General features: G+C 38.7%; 3 protein-coding genes across 18 annotated transcripts in view; 2 read left to right on the top strand and 1 right to left on the bottom strand.

The window, feature by feature from the left end:
• Positions 1-5,204, top strand: part of BBOF1 (basal body orientation factor 1) — a 50,274-nt gene extending 45,070 nt beyond the window's left edge. For 4 of the 5 annotated variants that reach the window (XM_036913224.2, XM_036913223.2, XM_036913219.2 and 1 more), the window contains one exon: positions 4,206-4,345. In XM_036913224.2, coding sequence (XP_036769119.1) covers positions 4,206-4,217 — 12 coding nt within the window. In that variant the 3' untranslated portion in view covers positions 4,218-4,345. Of the gene's footprint in view, positions 1-4,205 lie in introns of all 5 variants that reach the window. The other variant, XM_036913221.2, reaches the window with a different exon arrangement.
• On the bottom strand, positions 13-18,795 carry ALDH6A1 (aldehyde dehydrogenase 6 family member A1). 3 transcript variants are annotated; one of them, XM_036913225.2, is made up of 12 exons: positions 18,645-18,795; positions 12,740-12,799; positions 11,644-11,718; positions 11,305-11,466; positions 11,004-11,082; positions 10,291-10,593; positions 8,916-9,037; positions 6,640-6,829; positions 6,252-6,433; positions 4,706-4,885; positions 4,342-4,440; positions 13-1,978 (listed from the first exon to the last, which is right to left on the bottom strand). In XM_036913225.2, exons 1-12 carry the CDS (start codon positions 18,678-18,680, stop codon positions 1,874-1,876), a joined length of 1,593 nt encoding a protein of 530 aa, XP_036769120.1. In that variant the 5' UTR covers positions 18,681-18,795; the 3' UTR covers positions 13-1,873. The 3 variants fall into 3 exon arrangements, with proteins under 3 accessions (XP_036769120.1, XP_057344315.1, XP_036769121.1); XM_057488332.1 differs by lacking the exon at positions 18,645-18,795 and adding an exon at positions 18,177-18,197; XM_036913226.2 differs by lacking the exon at positions 4,342-4,440.
• A 351-nt stretch (positions 18,796-19,146) lies between these two features.
• Positions 19,147-27,933, top strand: part of LIN52 (lin-52 DREAM MuvB core complex component) — a 190,182-nt gene continuing 181,395 nt past the window's right edge. For all 10 annotated transcript variants that reach the window (XR_005030453.2, XM_057488331.1, XM_036913212.2 and 7 more), the window contains exons 1-3: positions 19,147-19,278; positions 25,588-25,662; positions 26,879-26,916. Coding sequence is in view for 9 of the 10 variants with exons in the window: in XM_057488331.1 (XP_057344314.1) it covers positions 19,248-19,278; positions 25,588-25,662; positions 26,879-26,916 (144 nt within the window). In the remaining variant the exon portion in view is untranslated. The remainder of the gene's footprint in view (positions 19,279-25,587; positions 25,663-26,878; positions 26,917-27,933) is intronic.

The following is a 27,933-nucleotide window of genomic DNA, read 5'->3' as shown; positions in this document are numbered from 1 at the left end:
AAAAAAGCCAGGTTTTCTTTTTAAGAGCTGTTTATTTGTAATCTGTTTATCATAATCAATTAAGTACAATGTAGGATCTGAGAATTTTCAAATGAGGCCACATCAGAGCAAAAAGAAAATAAAATAGTAAACTTTTTCTGCTACAAGCATGAACATAATTATACAGATTTCTTCCCACTTAACAAGAAATTTCTCTGATTAACAAGTAGCTAGCCAAATGAGACAATTCTAATTAAAGCAACACAATTTTGATTAGTATTTTTTTAAAAAGTGGTTTCCCTTAAATGTAAGAAAAACTTAGGAATCTCTTGATTATATTTAATTCCACTTGGAATTTAGACAATATGACCTTTTATTCAACCCAGCCTATAGATGTTAGATTGGATTAAATATCACTATATCAGTTGCCAGCTGTGATAATAGACAAAACGTGGGGCATTCTATTATCAAATTATACATTTCTATTGCCTCACCTTTAGGAAACAAAAAAAAGGTCCCAGTAGAGTCATAAATGATTTTATTAAAGTTCCAGTCACCTTAAGTGATTGAAAAGGTGGTAGTAATAAACCCAAATCCAGAGTCCACAAACTGTCAAGGTTTTCACTATCCTTAATTCACTGAATAACCCCTATGGAGTAGGTTAGCATTATCCAAGTGACCAATGAAGAAGCAGAAAAATAAATGACCCATGTCATCTGGCTTGAGAACCAGAGATTATCAGAGTCAGCAGCCCTCTTCTGGTTCACTGGGAGAAAACTTTATCAGAAAAGAAAATTCAGTTGCGATGGCAGAGCAAAAAGACTATGCTGTTTAGCACATCAATTACTGTTCTGACTCAAAGAAATAAAGAAAGTTGAATTGATGGTAGCAGAAGAATCTGTCAAAGCATTTTGTTTTTACTACTTCACATCATGAAAAGCTTTGAAGTTTCTTAGGCCCTAATCAATTACTCTACATTAAGGATTCTTTCATTAAAAAATATCACTATTAAGAAATACAGGCAAGAGGAAATTCAGCAAGTAATATCAGGGTAGTTGCTTGAGGTAAAGCCTTGCCCATTTTCATGGCTGGGACACCCCTTGATTTCTAGGCCTAAAATAACTTTGCAATAGTTTTCAAAAAAAAAAAACCATTTGCATCTGAATTAATGGCTGAAGCATTCCTTAATGATTGTTGAAGCAAGCCCTGAAACTTAACACTTGGCACACACAACAAAGAGTTGACTTATCCATTGCATACTGAGGTACCTTGAGAAGTGATTTTAAGAAGCGGGAACAGTGACAGTGACAGGATCTAGTGGTCATGAATCACTAGGACAAAGTGGCATTCAGTGGAAAAGAAAGAAGCAATTGTCACAACTTTGGGATAAGTGGAAATGGATTATAGCTTCTGTAGTGTGAGATAAACGAGAGGCTCAGGAGAGCTTGGCAGAAGGGTCCCCCCACTGCTGTTTACGTAGGGCTGTGTTTGAGGATCAACCAAATAGTGAATTATTTCTGTCCTATTTCCCCATCCAAAAAGTCCTCTTCCAGTTACTAGAAGATTGTCTTTACATATACTAATTTTCTTTTACTTCAAATCACCAGAAAATGAGAGAATTTATAGAAAACAGGTCTGAGCTCTCATTCCAGATAAGCATTTCATAATTACAAGTTACCTCAAAAACAAGTATGAAGAATAAGTGAAAATCAGATTTCTGAGTTACACTAGGAGTCTCCCTATGGCAACTATGCAGGGACAGTGGTCCTGAGAAAGACTTTAGTTAAAAGGTATTCCAATCCCAGGGATCTGATCTGAGCAAATTTGGCAAATGAAGTTGCTCAAGAGTAACAGGTATTACTCCAGATGGACTGAGTCTGAAACAAACTTGTTTCTAACGGCCCATGGTAGGCATGACTACAGCAGGTGAGGAAAGAGTAGCATCTTCTTCTTTCCACTGAGACGTGATGGTCTTTAGCTGAGTGTAGAATTGGATGCCCTAAAGAGAACAAAAGGGAAAAAAAAGAGAGTAAATTAGCATATATTCCTAGGCGTTTCATGGGTCCTCTTTTAATCAGCTTCTGAAGGAGGTACTGTGAAATGCTACTTGTGTTCCTACTTGAGGAATAGGTATACTCAAATCCAATATATTGTTCATGAGATCTATGTAAAAAAACATTTAGCATAATACCTGGCACACAATAAGTGGTCAAACCTTAGCATTCATTATGCTGAATTTAGTCAAGAGGATCTAAATGGAAAAAAACAACAATGTAATCTGTTAAACTTGCAAGGAGGGCATTCTGTTCCTAGAGCTGAATATCATGTGCTCTGAGATCTTAGGACATGGCTCAAATCCTGACTCTGTTCCTTATTGAGTATTCCTGCCATTTAACCTTGGGCCTTATCTGTGACCTAATGTCCACCTCATAGCAATGCTCTGAGGGGAAAATGAAATGACATCGGAACATCCCAACAAAGTAACTGCTATTCAATAACTGTTATATTTTCTCTCCTTCCCATGAAGAAAAAGGAATGAAGGAATGAAATATATATACTAGGCCATTTCTGACAATTGTTAGTGATAAACAGCTCTATACTGAAATAGGAAAATCCACATACCTTACAAATCTAAAGTAAAATTTCTGGTATTATACACATTCACTTCTAAATCACCTATAACATGTGAGCCAAAAAAATTGGGTATACTTAAGGCTTTATATATACATAATTTATTTTATAAGAATAGACTTGACCAAAAGAGAATAGACTGTGCAGATCTAATATTTACAAAATTACTAGCAAGCTAGAAAGATATTGTTAGAAAAAAAAACACTAGATTGATTACAATACTCTTCTAGAATTATTTGACAAAATTTGGGCCATTTTAATATATTGAAAACAACTTTAGAGATTATTACATAGTTTCAATGTAGATACAACTAAAATTTACATTTTATTATGTAAGAATGATACTTTTATGTCTTCTTGCAAAATAGCAATTTGATTACCTAAGTAAGACTTCCAACTGTGTATGAGGTGTCTTTTCCTCCAAGAAGCCCCACTTACCAGACTTAGAGTAATTAAATCAAGATGGAAGAAAAAAAGACAAAAGAAACAAAAACCCCAAAACTACTTTAAGCAATAGTTTTATTCTGCTTCTCTTGAAAGAAATTTTTAATAGCAGCAAAATAGTAAATTTTGCAAAACCTGTGACTAATGCATAAATTGGATAACTAGCCTTCAAATAACCAAAGTGTTTTCACAACCACTTGGCTATTCATATTCTGCTATGCAATCCCACTGTTAATTTTTTATTAACTTATAAAAGGAAGACTGGTATAGAAAACATGTAATTTATTCCTGAAGCTTCCAAATATCTATTTTTATGGAACAACAAAGAACTTCAATTAGTCTATTTGTTCAATACATATTCAGGCTCTGTGCCAGGTACTACAGATAAGTAGAATAGTAATTACAACGTAATGAGGGCAGCATCTTAGCTTGGCTTAAAGAGCCCTACATGACTTGCCCACACTTACCTCTCTAATTTCATCTCTTACCGTGCTCCTCCTCATTCACTCACTGTGCTCCAGCCAGTTTCTGCTGTTTGAACATGCCAGGCCTGTTCCTGCCTTAGGACACACACACCCTGATGAAGGATGTAGTAATAGTGGCAATCTAATCCTCCTACCCTTATGAAATATAGATACTATTATTATTATTATCTTCATTTTACAGGTAAGAAATTTGAGACAGAGAGAGGGTATTGCTCAAGATCACACAGTTAACAACTAGCCAAGCTGGATTTGAACTCAGGCATTTGGTTCCACATCTGCTTTATTTTTCTTGTTCAGTGCTATATTTATAGTGCCTAGAAGTACAAGTGTTTGGTACAAGAAGGTGCTCAATAAAATTTCCTGTAAGTGAGAACCTATTACAGGAGAAATATGTGCAGTGGGAGCATGAGGGCATACCCAGCTTGGATAAGAAGGGGGTGATGGTCAGAGGTGATTTACTGGAGGAGTCCATGTTGTCAACTAGGACATGAGAGACGATTAAGATTTAGATGAAAGGGAGTAGTCAGGAAGAGGTAAATAGGCAGAGGAAAGGGCACAACCAAAGGCTTAGGCTTCCTCATGCTCTTCCCTCAAAACTATGTTGCCTTGAGTTATTCAGAAAGAAGGAGCTTTGTAAATTTTTGTCACCTTTTAAATCTTTTCTAGGGGACCTACTGACAAGCACTGCTGAACAATATGTGACCCTGCAGAAGCTGCTGGCAGGCCATTCCTTGCAGAATCCTTGTTCCTGACTATGTTCAACTAAGTTTCTTAGAAGAAAAAACTTTTAAACTTAAGTTACCTGTTTGCCATAGAAGTTGGTGTCTCCCCTGAAGGAAGATCGAGAGCCGGTGAATGAGAACATTGGCAAAGGCACTGGAATGGGGACATTCACCCCCACCTAAAGCAGAACAAATCCACGTCAACTAATAAGAAAGGACTCAAAGGAATTCTCCATTTAGAAGCACAAATGTTTGGCATCAGAGAAACCAATTTTAAATATCTACCTTCCACCTCATCCTCTATCCCATGAACTTTGATTCCTGAGCAAGAAATGGGGCACTGTGGGAGACCAGAGGGGCAGCGACAGATCCTGTTTACTATCTCCCCTTAAACAGGAGACAGTAAATGGCTGCAAGAATCTCCTAGAAATTTAGTTCACAAACCTGCCCAATATCCACCAGGTGGGAATATTTCCGAGCAGTGGCTCCATTGGTGGTGAAAATGGCAGTTCCATTTCCATATGGGTTGTTATTTACAATCTTGATGGCTTCATCCAAAGTGTCTGCCTCCAGAACCACAAGAACTGGGCCAAAAATCTCTTCTTTGTAACAGGTCATATTTGGCTGCCAGGAGTGATGCATTCAGAAAAGAAGTCAATATTTTATGCTTATTTGGTACTTTATTATCCACTGTTTACATGGATAGCTTTTGTTAGTAATCTCTTTTCATTTCAAGTCCTTTCTTGCTGTGTTACATCTTCCAAGCTATCATAAACAATTTGGAATTCCTATTAACTATGCCTACACTCCTTTCTTTTAAGCACTGTATTTTTAGGTCCCATGACCTATCACTAGCTTCCTTTTTTATATCTGTATAATTTGTTTATACAGTTGTTATGCTACTGAAGTTACACGAAAATTCATTTTTTATAAAGCACATATATATTAAAAATGCAACATGAGAGTTTCTACATTTAAAGAAAACCTGTGCTAAGTTTTCTGTAACATAAACAATTTGTTCTCATTCACTCCTTTGCCTTCCAAATGAGTCTATATACTTATATTTCAATATCAGGTCACATTAAATATTCAAATCATCCTTAAACACGGTAGCTAGTCAGCTACCATTTGTTGCTTATAAGTGAATTTTTCCTCTGTTCTGTGGTAAGAGATTTCATAGTTTCTACTATACTGACATTCAACTCTTGATTATTCAGGATTACTGGAGGATTAGTGGGGATATATGTATTTCAAAAAAAGAGCCTTCTAACTTCAATTTAATCATCCGCTTTAGCTGAGAGACTTGCAAAGTTTTGATAAATACAAATTGACAGATCAAGTCTTTTTCTTTTGTCACTTACTGGTGAAGAGGGAGGTAAATTTTGGGCACAGAGCAAGTAATAAATATTGGTTGATATGTTGATGAAGACACTGCAATAGTATAAGCTAGGCAACAAGAGGTAATAGGAAAAAAATTAACATTAAATAAGAAACAAGTATAAGATAGGGGTTGGCAAAATACATGTGAGCTGAATGTGGCTTGCTGCCTGTTTTTGTACAGTCCGTAAGCTAAAAATGGATTCTATATAAGTGGCTAAAAAAAAAAAAATCAATCATGATGTGTAAAATTACTTGAAATTAAAAATTCCATTGTCCATAAAGTTTTACTGGAATACAGCCATACAATGTTAATGGCTGCTTTGACACTAAAATGTCAGTTTAGTTGAATAGTTGTGACAGAGACCATATATCTATCCCTGCAAAGTTGAAAATATTTTCCATCTAGCCCTTTGTGGAAATTTGCCAACCACCCGTATAGCAGAGAGGTAGGTATCAGGAAGGGAAGCTCACTCAGACTCTGGATAAAATAAGTGAGTAATCCTGGCATGAGGTAAGATCTCTAGTTGTTAAAGGTCTTCATTTATAAATTGGAGGGATGAGATTCCATAGCCTCTACGTTGCCTGAACCAAAGAATCCAGAGTTGTTCACCTTGACATTTGAGATGATGGTTGGTCCAACAAAGTTGCCATTTTCATAGCCTTTGACTTTAATTTTTCGACCATCAAGAAGGATTGAAGCTCCCTCCTGTGTTCCACTATCAATCAGATTACAGACTCGTTCTTTTGCCTGGGGGCTGATTAGAGGACCAAGATCAGCTCCAGGCTGGTCTCCTGTAAAACAATACAGAAGTATTTACGGTTTTTGTAAACATAAATTGCGATTGTTAACCAAAGATTAATCCAAATGACAAGTAAAGTATAAAGAGAGGCAATGTTAAGAATAGACGTGATTACTCCTATTGGCCAAGGCCAAGGCTAAAACCTAGAGCTTAGTGTCATAGATGCCAAGTCTAGAGGAACAAGGCAGATAAGTTTACCTGCATTGACTCTCAGGTTTTTGGCCCGCTCCACCAGCTCTGGCAGCCACTTCTTAGCTTCTCCCACAAGGATTGCTGTTGAAAGAGCCATGCAGCGCTGACCAGCAGCTCCAAATGCTGCCCCAACCAGCTGGTTCAGGGTATTTTCCTTATTGGCATCTGGCATGACTACCCCATGGTTCTTGGCTCCCTAAGGAAATAAAGTACAAGAAATCTTTGGCAAAATGTAATTAGGCTAAGAAATTAGGCAAAGAATCTGAGATTTCAAATGAGAATTTAAGGAGAACTACAGAATTTATCTTTTATAGCTTTGAGGATTGATTTATTATTGAAAGAAGAGAGGGGATGCGAACTCAACAGTCCAAGCAGATTTATTGCTAAACCTGAGAGGGACCCCTCTGTCCTGGCCAGCAGAACAAAGGAAAAAGAGGGTCTCTAACAGGTCAAGAGGCTTTTCATGCCCAGTGTTTCTGGTGGGCTCTTTGAGGGGAGGGGTCGGGAAAAGTGGGCTTGTGGCTTGCTGACGTGTCCTCTGGAGGATGCTTGTAGCCTAAGTAAGATGACACCTAGGTCTCTCTGAGATGGTGGGTGGGCTTATTCAAAAGGTGGTTTTCAGGTACAGATTCTATCAATCATTTTGGTACTGCTAAAGTCTTGGTAACATAGAGCAAATCTCCAGGTTACTTTTTTTCCCACCGTCTCAGCTGATAAGCCAATATGTGTTTACTTAGATCAAAATCATTACCAAAAAAAAAAAGGAAGATGAAAAAGCCCCAGTCACATTCAGTTAAACTGACAGGCTAAATACTGCATCCAGGAACCAAGGAGATCTCCCTTCTCTTTCTTAAGTTACATAGGAAAGAATCTGTTGTCTGCTGGGGCTTCCTGTTACAGGAAAAGCTGCTAGTAATAATGCCAGTAGCTAGCTGAAAGGCGTAATAGGAGGTAGCCCTCCTGACACCCAATTTCTGGAATGAGGTTCCCCAAACTGGCTTGCTTCCAGATACACTGACTCATAAACTTATTTTCAATGTAGGATAACTTATAGTCACTTCCACACAACTGTTTCCAGATACAGGAGTTCCCCCTTATCCACAGTTTCACTTTCTGTGGTTTCAGTTACCCACAAACACAGTCCAAAAGCAGATGATCCTCCTCCTGATGTACTGTTGTCAGAAAGTCAATAGTAGCCTAACACCAAGTCACAATGCCTGTGTCATTCATCTCACTTCATCTCATAAGGTACAAATTTTATCATCTTACATCCTCACAAGAAGGGTGAGTACAGTACAATACTTTGAGGGAGAGAGGGAACCACATTCACACAGCTTTCATTACAGTGTATTTTTATAATTCTATTTTATTAGTTATTAATCTCTTACTATGTCTAATTTATAAATTAAACTTTACCATAGGTCTGAATGTATAGAAAAAAACATATTTACATATAACAGGGTTCAGTACTATCCAGTTTCAGGCATCTACTGGGGGGGTCTTAGAACACAACCACCCCAGATTAAGAGGGGATACTATATAATTATAGTTGACTGCATTGATAGATGCCATGTCTGCTACTTAATTTTATGCCATTACACATGGTATACTGCTTAGACACAGAATACATTCAATAAATATGTAGTGAACTGGAGAGGCTAAGATCAAATTGGCTAAAACATTCAGCCATGAAAAAAAGTGGGCATATCATGAACAGTTCCCAAGCCTGTGCATAGATGGTTATCCTTTCTGCAACATCAGCCAAAGGGAAGAATGTAGCAACCGGACTTTATATTTTAGCACCACGGAATTGCTAATTATTTGGCAAGGAGCTAGAAAGAGAACAGCAAAACTATGCAACCAAGTACACCACACTCACATACTAGGATAACTGGCTCTTTCCAATGCTTTGGATAGCCTGGACACTCAGGGAAGATAGCTCGTAGTTAGGACATGCCTTAAAAGAAGGAAGGACAAAAGGCTAGAAAAGCATGATACAAGGAAAAAAAAGGGCTGGAACCAGAATTCAGCTGTTACTGCTAAAGCCCAAAGAATTTGAGTAACACTCCTAGGGAGAAATTTGTCTTTTGTTACCAAGATTAGTTTTGTAAGGCAAAAGGTAATGTAAGTGACTTAGAATAAAACTCATCACAAGGTTCATGGTTAAAAGGAGGACATTCAGGATGAAATGGGAATAAGACATATTGGCCTGCTGAAGGGCTCTTTGTAGGCTATTTCAATACATACAGCAGAACTTGGGGGAAAAAGGAATAAGAAGTCACCATGTTGGCTTGAACTCTCTTGCCATGTCTTGACCCTCTTTCGAAGATGTACTCTCCTGCCTGGTTAGATCCCACAAAGCTGATTGCTTTGATATCCGGATGATCACAAATGAAGTTTACAGCTTTAAGAAGAAAATAAATGATCACCATGAAGGAACAAGCTATGGGCTTCTCAACATGGCAAACCTCCCCTTTTCCCACTACTATGAATGTGAAGTTTTCATACTTTTAAATATAAGTATCATTGATACACAATCTTACATTGGTTTCAAACAATGTGGTTCAACAGTGCTGTACTACCATCCCCATGACCAACTTATATTATGATAGAGAATTTTTGTGCCTCTTTATCCCCCTCCCCATCCACCCACCCTAACACCTCCCCCATGGTAACTGCTAGTTACTTCTCAGTATCTATGAGTTACTGCTGTTTTGGTCCTTCTGTTTTACTTTGTTTTTCTATTCCACAAATAAGTGAGATCACATGGTATCATACTTTTGTTTTTCTACCTAGGATTCCCTATTTTGAAGTTCTCTCTTTCCTTGTTCTCTTAAGTTCTTTAAAGTATAAATTATGTTTAACCTCTTCCCCTTCCTTATTTTCTCATTTGCTTTTTTACTTCTAATCTAACTTGGAAGGCCCCAACTCCTATTTTCCTCCAAAATAATAGCCTTTCAATACTCAACTCTTCTTTTGTCCTTTAAGAATATGATAGTTCCTCAACTGTAACCATATACTGGCACTGTGAGTTACTATTGTGCCCTCATGTGAGAGGCAATGTAGCATAGCATTTAAAAGTAAAAACCAGGGGCAGCCTTCCTGAGCTTTGATAGTTTCTAGCAGAGACTTTGGGCATATTACTTAATTGCATTATGCCTCCATTTTCTTATCTGAAAAATAAACAACAGTATCTACCTCAATGAGATATTGTAAATATTAAATGAGATAATATATGAAAGGCACTAGGAACAGTGCCTGAAACACAGAAGTGCTTTTTAAGTGTTAGCTATTATTATATAAATTAGAAGGTCTTCAATATCTCTGAGGTCTACAAATTCTCTGAGCTAAATATCCTCATAAATCCTCTCAATATTGAAACGAACACTTTCCCTTTAAGCTTATCTGTGTCTTGCCCCAGTCCCTATTTCTTTGTCCCACAGTGTGCTTCAGGGCAAGGAGCACTGCTACTCCCCACCCAGTTCCTCTGTACACCATGATGACAACACAGTCAACAAGCTTACCTTCAAACATGAAGGTTACTATTAGTCAATCCCTTCCTCCCTAGGTTCCTTATCTTAAAACACTCCATCACCCCTCAAGATCTTTGATTTTTTTCGCAGCCAGATTAAGTGCCATGTACAGAAGGGCAGTTACCTTCGTGTTGTCCATGAATGATGTTCAGTGTTCCATCAGGGGCACCAGAGTCCTGGAGCAACTTCGCAAGAAGCATAGTGGCTCCAGGGACTCGCTCTGATGGCTTCATTAGGAAGGTATTTCCACACACCATGGCCATGGGAAACATCCAAAGTGGGATCATGGCAGGAAAATTGAATGGAGCAATGCCTGCACACACCCCCAGAGGCAAACGGTAGGAGAAAAGGTCCATGTCCTTGGTGATGGATGGCATGGTCTCTCCCAGTATGAGGGATGTCACACTGCAGGCATGCTCGACCACCTCTGCAACACAAAAGACTAGTCAGGCTACCAGCTTTCCACATGGCAATACTTACGCTTTGTCATGCTCTAGTCAGCCCTGAGGACAGGGAGTGGCTCGGGCCAAAAACAGAGGGAAGAAACACTGACTTGAAGTGAAGGGGTTGTACAAAATCAGATTCTCTGAATGGGAAAAAGTGAAATGCATATGCCTACTGGAAGGGCATTCAAATAAAATAATGAAGTAAACCAATCTCATGACACCTGAGAAGTAAGTACTGCCATTGCCCATAGTATTAAAATAAAATTAACATTGGATAGCAAAATCTGTATAAAGGAAGAAGTAACCTCCTGTTCTCAGAACTTTGCCTCCCATCTCTTCCTTTGCTCCTTCCCAGGGCCCTTGAACTCCCCATGAGGATCTCCCAGCTTACGAAGGCCTCGAAATACATCTCCTTCGGCATCTGCTAGGGTCTTCCCTTGTTCCAGTGTGATCAACCTGGCAATTTCTTTCTAGAGAGAAAACACAAATGGAAACCAATGCAAGGATGTACCTCTTTTAGTTCTTAGGTAGTCAAGAAAGAACAAAACTGGGGGAGAAGTACTATGGAGAGAACCATGATCTGTCTCTCTGGATTACAGATTAGGGAGGGCAGCTAAAAAGGCTTCTGTGAATGACACTAATCAGATTTAGATATCAACAGCTTAGAAAATGATACCATTCAGATTTCTTACCAAGTTTTCTTTAATGAGTTGTTGATAGCGGAGCAGGACCTGCTGGCGGCTTAATACTGAAGTGTCTGCCCAGATGGGAAAAGCACGTTTGCAGGAAGCAACGGCTGCATCCATTTCAGCCTTGGTGGCCTGAGGAACCCGACCAATGACCTCATTGGTGGCCTGATGGGAAAAAGGAGCACATTGTTCTTTGCTCCCTGCCTCACCTTCTCCATTTTTCATCTATAGTCGCAGAGGCAGCATTATGTGCTTCACAAAAGACGGCCAGGTCCCCACTTTCCTACCATGTTCCCAGGATTCTAGGCTAGTCAGTTTAAGATCCAAAGCAGACTCACTTACTGGGTTGTGGATGTCGATCCATTTCTCACTTTTGGATTCAACAAATTCCCCATCAATGAAGAGCTTTACAGTTGGCTGGGGAAGGAAGGGGGAACACAAACTTTGTATTAATTGCTTTACTTCTCTCTTCCTCTTTCACAAAGAGGAAAGAATTCAGGCTGATAATTGAGTGTTCTGCTCTATGCAAATGTCACCATTGAGAAAGAGATACACAGTATGCTTATTTATAGCATTTATTAAGATGTCGCAGAGCTTCTCAATACTGTGATCTCTCTGAGAATGGGAAATTCCCTGCTAATCACACAGCGAAACTCCATGAGTAAACATGTCACTGTGACGCTTATACTAAACAAGCAGCAGTCTGTGTTTACAAAGATTAGCTATTATGACTTGCTGGCCCAGCTGACTTTCTGTCACATTACCATGAGCATGTATTACCTTAATGAACAAGGATTTTTAAAGAAATATTTGTACCTATGTGCAGTTTTTCTGAGAAGTAGCTTGCTTTTATTAAATTTTCAAAGGCGTCTGTGGATCAAAAATGGTGAAGGACTACTGTATTATGGTATGTGCATCCTTCTTATAGAAAGAATTTTGAGCACCAGTTCTTTTTAGCTTTAGGTACTGGAAATGGCTGATAGAATGTTTATAAAAACAATTCTAAAGGTTGTTAAGAAGAAGACAACTATCTAGCAGGGTCAATAAAACCTCTAAAAGCCATGGAAATATTTGTATCTTTTGACACAGTCATCTTATTTCAGAAGGGGAATAACCAAAAAGAAGGAAAACACTATATACATAAATATTTGTTTTATAAAATTGAAAAATTGAATCAACCTAAGCATCATATGGGGTAATTATTAGTTAATTCAGGCTATATTACTTGATGGAATGTTATGCAGTCATTAAAAATCACAACTAAAAAGACTACCTTGCAATACTGATAATGCTTATAACAGACACAATATTGAATAAAAAAAACAAGGAGAAAATTTCACATATACTCTGATCACAATTAGGTAAAAACAAATGGGAATATCCAGAAAGTAGACTGGATTCCTTTGCACAAGTCAACCTTTAGGCCAAGGAAACTCACCACTGAGGAAGAAGAGAATGAAGAAGCTGGACACCAGGTGGAGCTCACCTTGGAAGAGACCTGTGGGGTGAAAGAATGATTATTTTGAAAAATGAAGGCAGAAAATTATTAAAAACTTATCAAATGGCTACTATATGCTTAACATTATCCTAGTTACTGTGGATACATGAGAAAAGACTTAGTGTTTGCCCTTAAGGGTCATATAGTCTTTAAAGGAAAAACATATAAGACTATTAGATACAGCAAAGTATGAGAAAACAATAAACCATAATGATCATGTCCTTAATTCCAGGACAGTCTTTATTTAAAAAGTGTTTTTTATTAGACTCTATTTTCCCAACTTTTGGCCTGGAAAATGTAATCACCATAAACCTAACAATATGAAAACACTTAGCATAATATTTAACACAATGGGTGTTGAATATAAGATAGATAGAAGTGTCAAATGTAAGTATGATATGCTCACACAAATAGTTCAACACAGATGTTCATAGAAACTTTATTTGTAATAGCCCAAAAGTTAGAAACAACCTCAATATCCACCATGGGATGGGTGAATAAGGAAACAACTCAGCAAAAAAAAGTAATGACCTATCGATACAGGTAATAATATAGAAAATTGTAATTATACTGAATCAAAGAAGTCAGACATAAAGAGTATACACTGTATGATCCATTTATGTAAAACTAGAAAATGCAAACTAGTCTAGTGTCAATAAGCAGATCAGTGATTGCCTGAGGATAATCGGGAATGAAGAAAAGGAGGGGTAAGAGGGAAACTTTTTGGGATGACGGATATGTTCATTACCTTGATTGTGATGATGTTTTCAGATATACACAAATATGAAAACTTATCAAATTGTACACTTTAAATACGTTCAGTTTATATCAATTTTATTTCAATACAGCTGTTTAAAAAGTACCATACGTACTTTAGAAAAAGAATGTGTTGTATGGGTAGTACTTAATAGGGTATAATCAGGAAATGCAAGGGTCAGTCACAATAAAATAATTCTCTATAAAACAGCTTGTATGTGTGCTATGGAAGTAGATTTAAGAAATATTCAAGCCTAATTAAAGTGAGCACACTGAAACCTAGGGGCTGGGATATACAAGAAAGCTGTCATCTAATAATTTATTATCTTGTCTGAAGACATGATAACCAAAGGGTTTAGGGCTGCATGAACTGCAAGAATTTGTGATCCTGCAGCACTGTCCAGAGGAAACAGTGCTGGTCCTTCCAAATGCCTAGTTGGCTTCCTCTCCTGTTCCCACAAAAGCTATGTCAAACCATCAACACTCTCCCTGGAGCCCACTGTGTCTTATTTATTGCCATGTTCCCAATACTAAGAGTACCTGATACATGTAAGTCTTCAGTAAATACCTACTGAAAAAATATGAAGGATCCACTGGAAAGCTCACTGCCCTCCCTGCCCAGACAAGGCAGATGTCCCCTTTTTTGTACTCCCACAGCAGTCAGTACTTCCGCTATCAGTTTATCTGTCTGTGTTGTAACTGCCTGGGCCCTTGTCTATTACCTAAAAGACTAAATTTCATGAGGATTGGCGTTGCATTAGTCTTGTTCACCTACTTTACAGAATTATTGTCATCAGTTTTGTTCGTATTTGAAAAATACCTAGCAAGTAGTTGGTGCTTGTTAAATATTATTATTATATTATAAATCCTTTTGTTCTCCTTGCTATTTCAAAACCTACCAATTCTCTTAAAACTTCCCACTCTGCTGCTTCCCCTCTCACTCTCAGGAGCTGACCTTGTTTCTCCTACTTCAGAGGAAACAGAAACCATCAGACGAGAACTTCCTCAACTTCCTACTAGCAAATATACAAAACTGACACATACCCACCCTTTCTTCCTCCCGTCCTCTTATGATGGAGGAGGTACCTAGCAAGCTTTGTGACTGCGAGACAGAGGTGCACAATCAGTATCTGTGGACTGATCGAAGACGTGCCTTTCCTCCGATGTAAGGCTAATCTCTGCACCTGTACTCTGAAGCCAACCTTGCCTGCTGCCCCAGCTGCTTCCATCGATTATCCTTTCTTGTAACTTAAATCCTTCTCCGTCCAATAGCAAAGATTCTCTAAACTAATTACCTTTATTTCCTCATTTCCTACTAACTGTTCAACCCCCTCCAGCCTTCATAACCAAACGCCAGGGATTTCCTACATCCCATGGACTCTTCTCAGTCCTCCTTGTATTGACCTTTTCATACCTTTTTGTCTTCTGTGATGCCCTGGTATATCTCTTATGTCACTTCTCTGCATTCTTTGCTGGCTCATCTTCCTCAACCTGGCGGCTAACGGTTCAAGTTCCTTAAGGGTTGGCCCTCTTCCTCTCCTCCCACCAACCTGCTCTGCTTCTTCTAGCCCACCTTCAGTGAACAGGGCCACTACTCCCTAGTTGTCCAAGCAGAAACCTTCATGTCACCCCAACTCTTCCCTCTCTCTCCACAGTGAATCAAACAAGGCCTCACAATCCATCTTAGTAGAAGTTTTTGGAATATACTTTTTTCTCTACCTATCCTGCCATCATCCCAGTCTATACCATCATTGACTCTCACCTAGAATTCATTAACTGTTTCCCAACAGGACTCCCAGCCTCTAATCTTAAACCTTCTGAATCTGGTTTCCTTCCCATAGCTAGAGGACCTTTCTAAATCACAAATCTGGTCAGATCACTCCCTTGTTTAAAACCTTCCAACAGCTTTCCACTGCCTTTGGCATAAAGACTAATCTTTATATTACTTAGAAGACACTACATAATATCTCTACTTCTTCAGTTTCATGGCTTGCCACTTCCCTCCTTGTTCTCTATGCTCCAGCTCTTTGGAACATGATTTGTTGCTCTTTTCGCCCTTGCATGTGTTGCACCCTCTTGCCTGAAACTGTTTCATTCCATTTTCTTGGCTCACTCCTATTACTTAGCTCCCCACTTAGCCATCACTTTGGATGAGACCAGTCAGTTTTGTAGGTTTGCTGGTGGGAAGTTGAGGAAGTTCTCATCTGATGGTTCCTGTTTCCTCTGAAACAGGAAAAACAAGGTTAACTCTTGAGAGTGAGAAGAGAAGGAGCAAAGTTGTAAGGTCTAGGCTAAGTACTTCATTATGGAGCTCATAAAACACCTGAATTCCTCATTTTCTCTTATGACATTATGAAATAATAGTTTGCTTAATTGTTAAGTCTCTCTCCCCTTAAATCACTAGACAGTTGTGTCCTCAGCCCTAAGCACCATTCCTGGAATAGAGTAAGCACTTGGTAATATTTTGCAGAATGAAAGAATGAGAACTCCTAAGCAATTATTTGATATTAATTTTGTTTCATGTACTTTCTTATAGGGCAGAAAATGCATGGATCAGTCAAATTGAGCATTCTAGGTCTTAGTTTTATTTTTTTCACTTGTACACAGCCTCCCTATTGCTAAGAGGGCATAGAAGGCACTCTTAACAGTATCTGATAAAACATTATCATATAATTTTTGACAGGTTAGACCTCCTATCTTTTCTTCACTTCCCAAGAAACATTCATTAGCTCCATTGCCAAAGAAACTATTCTATGTCCAGGCATACCAAACTTCTTGCTCTCTAATGTTTATTTCAATTCTTGCTAATTCCTTTACCACAAACTCTCTTCTTCCCTTGGCTAAAGACCTGCTCATCTTGCAAGACTCGGTTGACCAGAGCCAACTCCTTTTGGAAACATTTCCTGCATTGCACAGTTGAGTCTGAGGCTCTTTCCCTCTGTTCCTGCAGTCCTCTATGGTACTACAGGGAGCATGAAGAGGCAAGGAAAGCAGTACCCTTTGAGCTCCTACTGTAAGCACTTATCATTGCATTACAATAAGGGAGCTTCAGTGAGTACTTTACTTACCTCTCCTTTCCCAAAACCTGGGATCATGCCTGACACAAAGAAATGCCAAGACTTAAGTCTTGAATTCTCAGCCCCAGAAGTTGCTAGTTGGGAGACCTTGGATGACCTTAAGTGTCAGGTAATATATTTCATTATACTCATTAATTCTAATCTTCACAAGTATTCTTAAAACTAGAAGTGGTGGAGCTGGGACAGAATCCAGGTGTGACTGTGAGGCCTGTGGTGTTTAAACTACATCACTGAGGCATGTCACTGGGTCTCCTTAAAAGACTGGTTTTCTTATGTCTGAATGAGAGTGATAATTACATAAGAAGCAGGTCTAGGTAAGTTTCACTAGCCACCATAATAGAGAAGATAAGCTGAATATTTAAAATTACTGAAAACATAAACTCTCTCCTTTACAGATCCTTTTAATAGTTCTCTAAAATTCATAACTGCCAGAATCTAGACTACTCTTTACTGAAGTTCCATGTTACAGTAACTCCTAGTTGGCTAAGGATTACTATTTCTGGGTTTTCCAGGTCAACTTCAGAAGTTTCCTCAAATGAATCAGAAAATATTGTCTGTTTCCAAATTAAAGTACATGGAAAGGGAGATTCTTCTTTTTATTCAAAGGACAAAGTATTTTCTTAAGGTTTTCAGTGACTAATTGTGATGGCAGGGAGGCAAAGGAAAAAAATCAATTTCAGTAAAAGGCTTCAAAAAGAAGTTGGTATAATGGAAAATATACGATGGGAAGTTTGTGTATTTAAAAAGAGATACTAGAAAAACAGAACTAGCATCACAGCAAAAAACACATGAGGAAGCTGGCCCATCTGACAAACCCTTCCAAACCACCCTCCAAACTCATTAAATAGCATATTCAAACACAGACCTTTGCTGACTCTAAGAATCTTAAAAATGCATAAGCTTCTGCAGTGGAACTCACTGAAGCCTGATAAATACTAATATTATCTGAAAGTCCAGCAATATAGAGGAAGAAGTAAGTTTCTAGGTTGGATATGTTGAGTGAGAGAGGCTATGTTGTTTCCTGCAAGCTGGAGAAATGTTACCTGCAATAAATCTTGCCTCATATTCTAAGTCCTTGCCAGGCTGTGAACAACAGGGGACAGGCTATGAACAGAGTTGGAATCACAGCCTTAGGCATGCAGCTCCTGCAGCGCTCCCACCTCTCCTTGTGCTGGCTTTAGAGAGGATTCCATCTCCCAGTTGAGGGTGTGTTGGCACACTAAGAACTAACTGTGGGGCAGAAACTTGGAATTTAACACTTGTTATCTTTCTTGGCTACCATTTTCTACCAGTTGTTTTACAAATGTTTAGTCCCTTGCATGTGCTTAGAACGTACTAGTAGCATAACTGTGTGTCCTTATTTACAACCAACACGAACACTGTAACTTTGCTGAGAGAAAGTTTAACTTAAAGTTTTGGCACGAAAAGGGACAGCCTGTGGAAAAGACAAAGAGCCATAGCTGGAAAATAACTCAGCAAATGGTTGCTTTTAGGTAAAACCTAGTGTACACGTCTAGAAGGAGATTCAAAGTTCAGTCACTGACCCTCGCTCCTCGTGTGCCGCCTCCTTCTCTGCCTCGAACTATAGAGAGTGGAGTAGGGCAGGGGAAGGTAACAATCCGAAAGTTCCCCGCAGGTGAAAGAGCTCTAAGAAAGGTGACCAGAAAGAGGAGTTTTGGGAGGGAAGGGATTTGTCTGGAGCAGAGGGGAAAGGGAAAGCCGGCGGGCGGCCGGAGAGGGGACGGCAAGACAGTGACAGTAAGGACAGGGCAGGGCTGGAAGAGGAGAGTGGGCCAGGGCCAGAAAAGAGGAGGTTCAGAACTTAAAAGGGTGGGAATCCAGCGGAGATAGTCCAGGGCGGAATCCAAGGAGGGCAGATACGGAGAGAGCTGATATGGCCGCACGAGTCCAGGGCAAACAGGAGGGTCGGCCAAAAAAGGGGTTGCCTCAGAGAGTGGCCGGAAAAGACCCAGCTCCTAGCTTCGCTATCCCTCGGCGCCACCCTCACTCGCCTGCAGGATCCGGATCCGCACTGCCGACACCGCCATGGTTCTCTGCCGCCTCTTCTCCTCTGAGAGCCCCTACAGTCAGTGATTCCCCAGGAGCACTACCGCGGCCAGGCCTTGCCTCTCCAACGTGTTACGCCCCACCATTGGTGGAGAGAGCCATTCCCCCTAGCCAATCACATGTCCAAACACCTGGCTCCACCCCCTCAGTCCCTGTCTTGCGGATATGCGATTGGTCAGAAGTGGAAGAGCTCCCACCTCTGCAAATTCTGTTGGCGGAGGTAGCGAAGACACCCTTGACTTGGATACTTTATATTGAGCACAAGGGGAAGACGCCCCCTAATCGGGAACCCTGATTGGCCATAGGCACGACATTGGCCCCGCCCCCTCACTGAGGAAAGTAAATAAGATCCTCCAAGAATTTTTTAGTCTCTCGACCTCATCCACTGCGCTAAGGGGTGTGGCCAGAGCTGGAGGCGGGGCTAGGCAAAGACTGCCCTCGGGGGCGGGGAAATGAGACGGCCTGCGAGTTGCGGATAGGATTTCTCTTTGGGGGCGTGGCTTACCTGGGTCCTGCTTTCCCGCCGACGGTTGGCCACGTCACGTGACATGGGCTGGAAGATGGCGTCTCCCACAGACGGTAAGAGCCGGCTCAGAGAACCTTCTGCAACCTCCTTGTTTGCTCTCCTGGGACTTACACTCTCTGTCTGCCCCTCGAACTTACATTTTTCTTGGGCTTCTCTTCTTTCCCTCACACTTCTTTTCCTTGGTGCGTCTTCAGCTCGCTGGTTCTCCACAGCGGCTCCGGAGGTGCCCCGTTTCCCCGCCGTATACCAGGCTGGCAGAGGAGGACACCTACTAGGGACCCTTGCCGGGCAAAAGGATGGGGGTCGCCTGAGCCCTCCCTTAGCCCCATTTGGATGAGGCAGAAGGCTGAGGAGGAGATACTGCTGAGAGAAAGGAGGTGCGTTAGTGTAGAATTCTCCTTGGAGTACCCCATTGAAGGGTCGATTCTCTTCTCTTTGAGCATTTGGAACGATTCTCTCAAACTCTAGCTAGGGTTGGTGGCTGACCTCATCCCAGGATTGAACCGCCAGAGAAACAGGATTCTTTCCAGTCTCCTTAGTTTAGGACCGTTGCCCTGGCAGCAAGAGAAGCTGGGGACCTTCTCGGCCCCTCCCAATGAGAGTCCCGAGGAAAATGAGAATTGAGCTTTTTTAGTGTTGTCATGTACACGTCACCCTCTTTTGTTTCGACTTTATGTATTGTTTTCTCAGGCAGAGTTGAATGAACGATTTCTGCTTTGTATGTTTTCTAAGAGCAAATCATCTTAAATAATAAATGGTTTTCGTATACTCACATGCTTTTGCGCTGGGTGCTGCTTTAGAGAGTTAGGGTCTTGTAGTCATCTCTGAGCTCAATTTTTGCTTGTACCGCTCACATCCCCATGTCCGTCTCATTGATATGTAGTTTTCTGTCCTCAAACAAACACATTCTGTGTTTGGAAGGAACTTGAAGTTCATTTCAGGAATAAGGAAATTGAAGCTAGGAAAGCTATTATTGAGTTCCTACTGTGTGAAAGGCATAATGCTTAGTGCTTTAGAAAAGGAAAAGATTAATCAAACATGTAAACACTTTTGCAGTTTCAGATCTCAATTTTACATGTCACCTCCCAGAGAGGCTTTCCCAGAATACATTATCTGTAGTTGCCCCTCTTCACCATTATTTACTATATCCATACCTTCACTGTCAGCATAGTTATTATGTTAACTTTGCCTCTCTCATGCTAGACAAAAAATACCGCGTCTGTCTTGTTCCTAGTTGGATCACAGGGTTTAGCACAGTATCTGTCTAGCAGTAGGCCTTCATTTGACATTTATTGAAAGAATAGATATATGTATAAATAATATATCCTTAGTCTTAAGTTTCAAGTTCAATTGAGTCTTTAATTTCTTGCGAACAGGTACATACTGTATAAGAAATTGGATGTTCAGAGTCAAAAGAGATTCTTTCCACTGGATGCTCTTTGGGGTTGGGGAGGGCATTTAAAAGTCAACCAAAGGAATGGGGAGTTATTGTTTAATGGGTAGAGTTTGAGTCAGGAAAGGTGAAAAAGTTCTGGAGATGGATGTTGATGATGGTTGTACAACCATGTGAATATGGTTACTGTCATGGAACTGTACACTTAAAAATGGTTAAAATGGTAAACTTTATATATATCTTACCACAATTTTAAAAAATCAGCCAAGTGATAGAAGAACAAGAAATTGCTATTTAAATTTTTTGTTCGTTGCTAGGTTTTTAAAACTATTTATTAGAAGTTTTGGAGATTTTAGACCTGTGCTCCTTGTATTTGATTTTTCCCTGTCTTCTCTCAATTTCTTTTCCTCTCTTTGGCCAGAAGGAATACTGGAAACATATTTCTTTCCTTTGGTCTCCTGGCCATCTGGACAGACACTCTGTAACACTTGATTTTGTAAAGTTTTCATGTTCATCTTTTAAAGGTTCACCCTTCTCCATCTAATCTTTTCTTCTTAATCTCACAAAATCAAGTTGAGCACTTTGAAGTTAAGTTCATCTTCTAAATAAGTGTCTCATTCTAAAATATTCCACTGCCAGCTCTTTTGTCTGTAGTGTTCCACCTGTCTCTGTTTTTTTTTTTTCCACTGCTTTGCCTTGAACTTTTTATTTTATGGTAGTTGACAAACAATATTATATTAGTTTCAGGTGTACAACATAGTGATTTGACATTTGTATACATTACCAAATTATCACCATGATAAATCTAGTTACCATCTGCCACCATACAAAGTTATTACAATATTATTGGGTATATTCTCTAGGTTATATTTTACATCCCTTTGACTTACTTGTTTTATTACTAGAAGTTTGTACCACTTAATCTTGTTCACCATTTCACCCATTCCCCCCGCCTTCTCCTCTGACAACCACCAGTTCTCTATAGTTATGAGTCTATTTTGTTTTTGTTTTTGTTTTAGGTTCCTCTTGTAAGTGAAATCATACAGAATTTGCCTTTCTCTGACTTATTTCACATATCATAATGCCCTCAAGGTCATCTATGTTCTCACAAATGCCAGTAATTCTTTTTTTTTGAGAGGGCATCTCCCATATTTATTGATCAAATGGTTGTTAACAACAATAAAATTCTGTATAGTGGACTCAATGCACAATCATTAGTCAACCCCAAGCCTAATTCTCAACAGTCTTCCAATCTTTTGAAGCATAACGAACAAGTTCTTACATGGTGAACAGTGCAAGGGCAGTCATATCACAGAAACTTTCGGTTTTGATCACGCATCATGAAATCATGAACTATGAACAATCAAGTCAGATATGATTATATATTTGATTTTTTTTTTTTTGAGAGGGCATCTCTCATATTTATTGATCAGATGGTTGTTAACAACAATAAAATTCTGTATAGGGGACTCAATGCTCAATGCACAATCATTAATCCACCCCAGGCCTAATTCTCATCAGTCTCCAATCCTCTGAAGCATAACGAACAAGTTCTTACATGGTGAACAAATTCTTACATAGTGAATAAGTTCTTACATGGTGAACAGTACAAGGGCAGTCATCACAGAAACTTTCGGTTTTGATCACGCATTATGAACTATAAACAATCAGGTCAAATATGCATATTTGTTTGATTTTTATACTTGATTTATATGTGAATCCCACATTTCTCCCTTATTATTATTATTATTATTATTTTTAATAAAATGCTGACATGGTAGGTAGATGCAAGATAAAGGTAGAAAACATAGTTTAGTGCTGTAAGAGAGCAAATGTAGATGATCAGGTGTGTGCCTGTAGACTAAGTGTTAATCCAAGCTAGACAAGGGCAATAAAACATCCACGGATGCAGAAGATTTCTCTCAAAACGGGGGGTGAGGTTCTAAGCCTCACCTCTGTTGATCCCCAGTTTCTCACCTGATGGCCCCCCTGTGACTGTGCCTGTCTTAGGTTGTTCCTCCCTTGAGGAATCTTACCCATCTCTGGCTAACCAGTCATCTTCCGGGGCCATACAGGGAAGTGTAAGGTTGGTAAGTGAGAGAGAGGCAATATTGTTTGAAAAGGTTAGCTTTTTACTTCTTTGCAGATTTATGCCCTGTGGCTTTTATGTCCAGTATTTGTCTTCAGGTATCTTTATCACTTGGAACAATTATGATACTCGGTAAATTCGATTTGAGGCACGAATTCTATTTAAGGGTTGTAATTAGGAAGGAAGAAGAAAACTATAGGAGTAGCAGATGGAAGAAAACATGGGAAGATTGATTATTTCTTTGACATATCTTCTTGTAGAGTAACTTCAGCATGTATAGGTTTTAAACTACTAATTAAATTGCGTACACACATTAACATAATAGGAATAGAGCTACATAACCAAAGCAGACCTATAATTACCAGCCATCTCCAGTGAAAGGAAGAAAACCAGTTAGGCAGCCTAGGCATTTGTGAAAACTTATCTATGATATGGTGGATATTGTCCAACTGAACTTGAACAGTCTGAGAGAAATCAGACAAATTAAAACAACCCATTCTTGGGGACTGTTCACATCCCATATGTTCTTTTAACAGTAGATAGTCTGTAGTTGTAAGATTTTGGAGTGCTACAACTTGCACCTCTCCTAATTCTTGGTTGAGTTCCAACAGTCTAGATCCAGTCAAATTTGTTGTTTTACTGTACGCACAGGCCAGCTTAGATATCTCCTTCTTCATTCCAATGACAAGTCCAGGAACCGGTGGGATGAATGCAGCTACAACTGCAGTATCGCCTGGATCTTTGTTGAGGTTTTTTGATGATCATCTTCTGGTATGACTCTTCCAGAGAGTGCTGATGTTGGAAGTTCTTTTTCATACCGTATCTTAGTTCATTTTCTGGGTAGCCAAATTAGGCTTTGATCCTCTGTATAAACAGAAACGGACCCTTTGCCCACACTTTGATATGCCCTTAATACCATTGTGTAGAACTCATTGAAGGTCACCACACAGGAACTGCATTTTTTTTGTTAAGAGAAAGGAATATTATAAGAAAAGTGTACCTCCATAGCAGATCATCTGACACCCTTTAAGTGATCAAAATTAAGGATATTTAAAGCATGCATTAATCGTTGATTTACAGTCAGTTTTATCCTATCAGAGTAGTCCCCCTTTTCTTTCTTTCTTTTTTTTTTCTTCTTTTTGTTATATTTAATCTACATTTACATGAAGAATATTATGTTTACTAGGCTCTCCCCTATACCAGGACCCCCTATAAACCCCTTTACAGTCACTGTCCATCAGCATAGCAAAATGTTGTAGAATCACTACTTGTCTTCTCTGTGTTGTACAGCCCTCCCCTTTCTCCCACACCCCCATGCATGCTAATCTTAATACTCCCCTTCTTCTTCCCTGCCCATATCCCTCCCTACCCACCTATCCTCCCCAGTCCCTTTCCCTTTGGTACCTGTTAGTCCATTCTTGGGTTCTGTGATTCCGCTGCTGTTTTGTTCCTTCAGTTTTTCCTTTGTTCTTATACTCCACAGATGAGTGAAATCATTTGGTATTTCTCTTTCTCCACTTGGCTTATTTCACTGAGCATAATACCCTCCAGCTCCATCCATGTTGCTGCAAATGGTAGGATTTGCCCTCTTCTTATGGCTGAATAGTATTCCATTGTGTATATGTACCACATCTTCTTTATCCATTCATCTCCCGATGGACATTTAGGTTGCTTCCAATTCTTGGCTATTGTAAATAGTGCTGCGATAAACATAGGGGTGCATCTGTCTTTCTCAAACTTGATTGCTGCGTTCTTAGGGTAAATTCCTAGGAGTGGAATTCCTGGGTCAAATGGTAAGTCTGTTTTGAGCATTTTGTCTCTGTTTTTTAAGATTTAATTCAAATAATCTTGATTTGAAAATAAGTTTAGGTCACTTACTCATTTGTCTTTTTAAGGCTAAAAAGCATTTTTAAAAAATTGAAATCTAAGTAAAACCATTTAACTACTTATTGTCAGAGTCAGAGTTATACCATAGACAGCGGTAGTATAAAGCCACCCTTATGGTTATTGGATCAGTAACATTTCTTGGGAATTTGAAAATTGGAATTTTGTGTTACACACAGCTTTTCTTGGTTACCATTTTTGAATGCTTTAGTTAAAGCAATTTATTAGAATCAAGCTCTTTACCCATTAGAATGCCCTTGGAAATCCCCTTAGAATATTTGGGGAAAAAATTCAGTTTGGAGAAAAAATACATGTTGAAAAATTTTCTACATATGTACATTTTCTGAGGAGTGAGTCCATAGTTTTTTTTTTTTTTCAGGTTTCCAAAGGTGTGACTTAGAAAATGCTAAGAACTGTTTATATCATTAAATGAGCTATTTCATGCAACTAGTTAGCATACTGGGCATACATATGTATTCAACAAATGTTAAGTATTGTTGCTAATATTGAGCACCTCTTCAAGCTGGGAATTTATTGACATTTTAAAAAAACACAGAATAGTCTGGCTGCTTTGAGAAGGTAGAAACTGATGTGCAAGGGAGATGATTCAAGATGATGTCTTTGACAAAAGAAGAAGCTGGCATCCAGAGCCCAAGGAAAGGAGTTTGTCTTTCTTGGGAGCAGACACATAATTGACTGTAACTGGAGGAAAGTCTTAGAGTATGAGTGGAGATACCTGTGGGCTTGTTGGTATTAATTTTTCTTCACATGTCACTAAAACGTTGCTCCCATTTTAGAGATTAGAAAAATGAGGTTTGATGAGGGAGAATGATTTATTTGTGTAACAGTGTAGCCCAGGAGTATAAGTAGTTAATAGAACTCACATCCCTAGATTTCCAAATGAGTGTTCGAGTTTGTTATGTTCTTTGGGATTGAAATCTAACAAAATGTTACATGTTTTGTGTCTTCTTGGCTCATCTGGGTGTTTTGTTCTAGGGACAGATCTAGAAGCATCTTTACTAAGTTTTGAAAAACTTGACCGTGCTTCACCAGACCTTTGGCCAGAACAATGTAAGTTTTTTATTTCTTTATGTCAAAATCAACGCAGGAGAACCACTGCTACTTTGAAGATGTTTGAGGAGTTATCATTTAGCTATAATGCTTAAAATTTAATTTTACTTCAAAAGGAAACTGAATTCTGTGGTCTAGTGTTAGAATAGCTGTGTGATGATGCAAGATTTTCAGAACACTTTGTGATTCAGGAAATGATAAGGGACCTTAAAAAATATATTTTTAAAAACCACATCTGCAATAAGCTCAGACAATACAGAGATACATAAAGTATTTCGTTACTTCTTTCAATCACTCATAAAATCATTGTTAGTAGTTTGGTCCAAGTCCGTCTGTCCTGTTTTATGCTTATATGCATAAGCAAATAAATACGTGTTTTTTAAGTATATAGAGGTTTCAATTTATTTATTTAGTATAATGATGGGGTCAAATGTACATAGTGTGCAGCTTGACTTATTCTACTTATAATTTATTAATGGATCTTTCCATATTAGTAGGTATAGATCTTTATTCTTTTAAAAGTTTTTCATTGTATAGATTTACAATGTATTGTAAAAGTTTATGTATTCATATCCTATTTAGAAACCTAAGTTACATCCAATTTTTGATATTAGGAACAATTTAACCATAAATATCCTTGCACATATATCTTTGTGCTCATGGAGGAAGATGACTGTCTATGAAAGTGCCCATTTACTTACATAATTGCCAATATTGCATGTTACTGATATTTATTATTTTAAGTTTGTATTTGCTTATTACTAAGGTTAAGCATTATTTTATTTTTAAATATCTAGTTTTTTTCATTTTTTAAAAAGTGATTCTTCCTGTGAGACATTTAAACAAACAATTGGATTGACAGAACAGCATACCTAAAAATGAAATAAAACTCTTTGGTAAGAGATACTGTATCTTGCCATCCTCCCATCCAACTAATTCCTGATCCTTCAAAGTTCACTTGAGGCATGGTTTCCTCTGAGAAGCTTTTGCCTCAGTCTGATTTAGCTCACCATTTTTTTGGTCTTCCCATAGCACCTGGTATCTTTCTTAGAGCACTTAAACAATATTAGTGTTACTGACTCAATCTCTCTCCTTTTCCACACTGTAAGCTCCTTGAAGACAAGGCTGTTTTCTTCTTCTTATTTGAATCCTCTGTGTCTGGCGTAGGCACTAAACTGTTTATTGATTAAGTAATGTTGTATTTTTTTCTTTTTAGTACCAGGTGTTGCTGAATTTGCAGCTTCTTTCAAAAGTGTAAGTAATATTATTACTTACCCAATGAAGTTTATCCCATGCTTTGCTCCTTGGTAAAAGCTCAAATATCTCTTATTTCTTTATTTTCAAGGGTAGTGTCATGGCCTTCAAATAATTTTCTACAGCCCTCAAAATCTGTTTATATTATCATCACATAAATTGATGATAATGTCTTCCTCTGTCTAAATGTTCTCGTTTTGGCATTTTGACCTTTGTGTATTAGCCTCTTTCCTCAGCTTGAGAATTTTTAAGGTAAGGCAGTTGAAATATTTAATATAACATCAATATTCTTTTTACCTTCTTTTTTAAAGTATGATTTTTAGTACTTTCTCTTTTGTTTATGTGATGTATTGTGAACTTAACTTATACCTCCTTAGAGGATTTTGAAATTTCTCAGTGGCTCATCAGAAACCAAAGAAAGATAGCCACTAGAGCCCAAACTTTTCTTCTTCCAGGCCAGCAGGCACTGTGCTGACTACTCTACATATATTTTCTTACATATTTCCACAACCAGGAGAAATGATGATTATAATATTAGCTAGAACTTACATTGTGTTTACCATGTGCCAGACAGTGTTCAGAGCACTTTACATATGTTATTTAGTCTTCACAAAATCAAGTGAGATATAGGTACTATTATTAACCCTATTTCACAGACAAGGAAATAAGCACAGAGAGGTTAGGTTAGGTTATTCAAAGTTATAGGGTAAGGGACAGAACCAGACTTTGAACCCATTAATTTGACTATTAGCATCCATACTCTTAACATAACTCTTAGAAGCATTTGAGCCCAGTGTTAAAAGCACAGACTGATGTAGAAACTTGGAAGTTAAATTACTTGCCCAAGTCCTGGTAAGTAACAGGCCAGGATTTAATCTCAAATCTCTCTGATTCCAAAGTCCATGCTCTTTCCATTAAACCATGTCATTGGGGATTTGTAATATAATTCATAGCATCTTACTATATGTTTAACATTCTCTACTCATTACTGGAGTTAAAGGTGCTGACTTACAGCCT

This window comes from Manis pentadactyla, chromosome 11 (assembly GCF_030020395.1).
Source record: "Manis pentadactyla isolate mManPen7 chromosome 11, mManPen7.hap1, whole genome shotgun sequence".
NCBI classification, from domain to species: domain Eukaryota; kingdom Metazoa; phylum Chordata; class Mammalia; order Pholidota; family Manidae; genus Manis; species Manis pentadactyla.
This window is presented reverse-complemented; position numbering and strand designations above follow the sequence as displayed.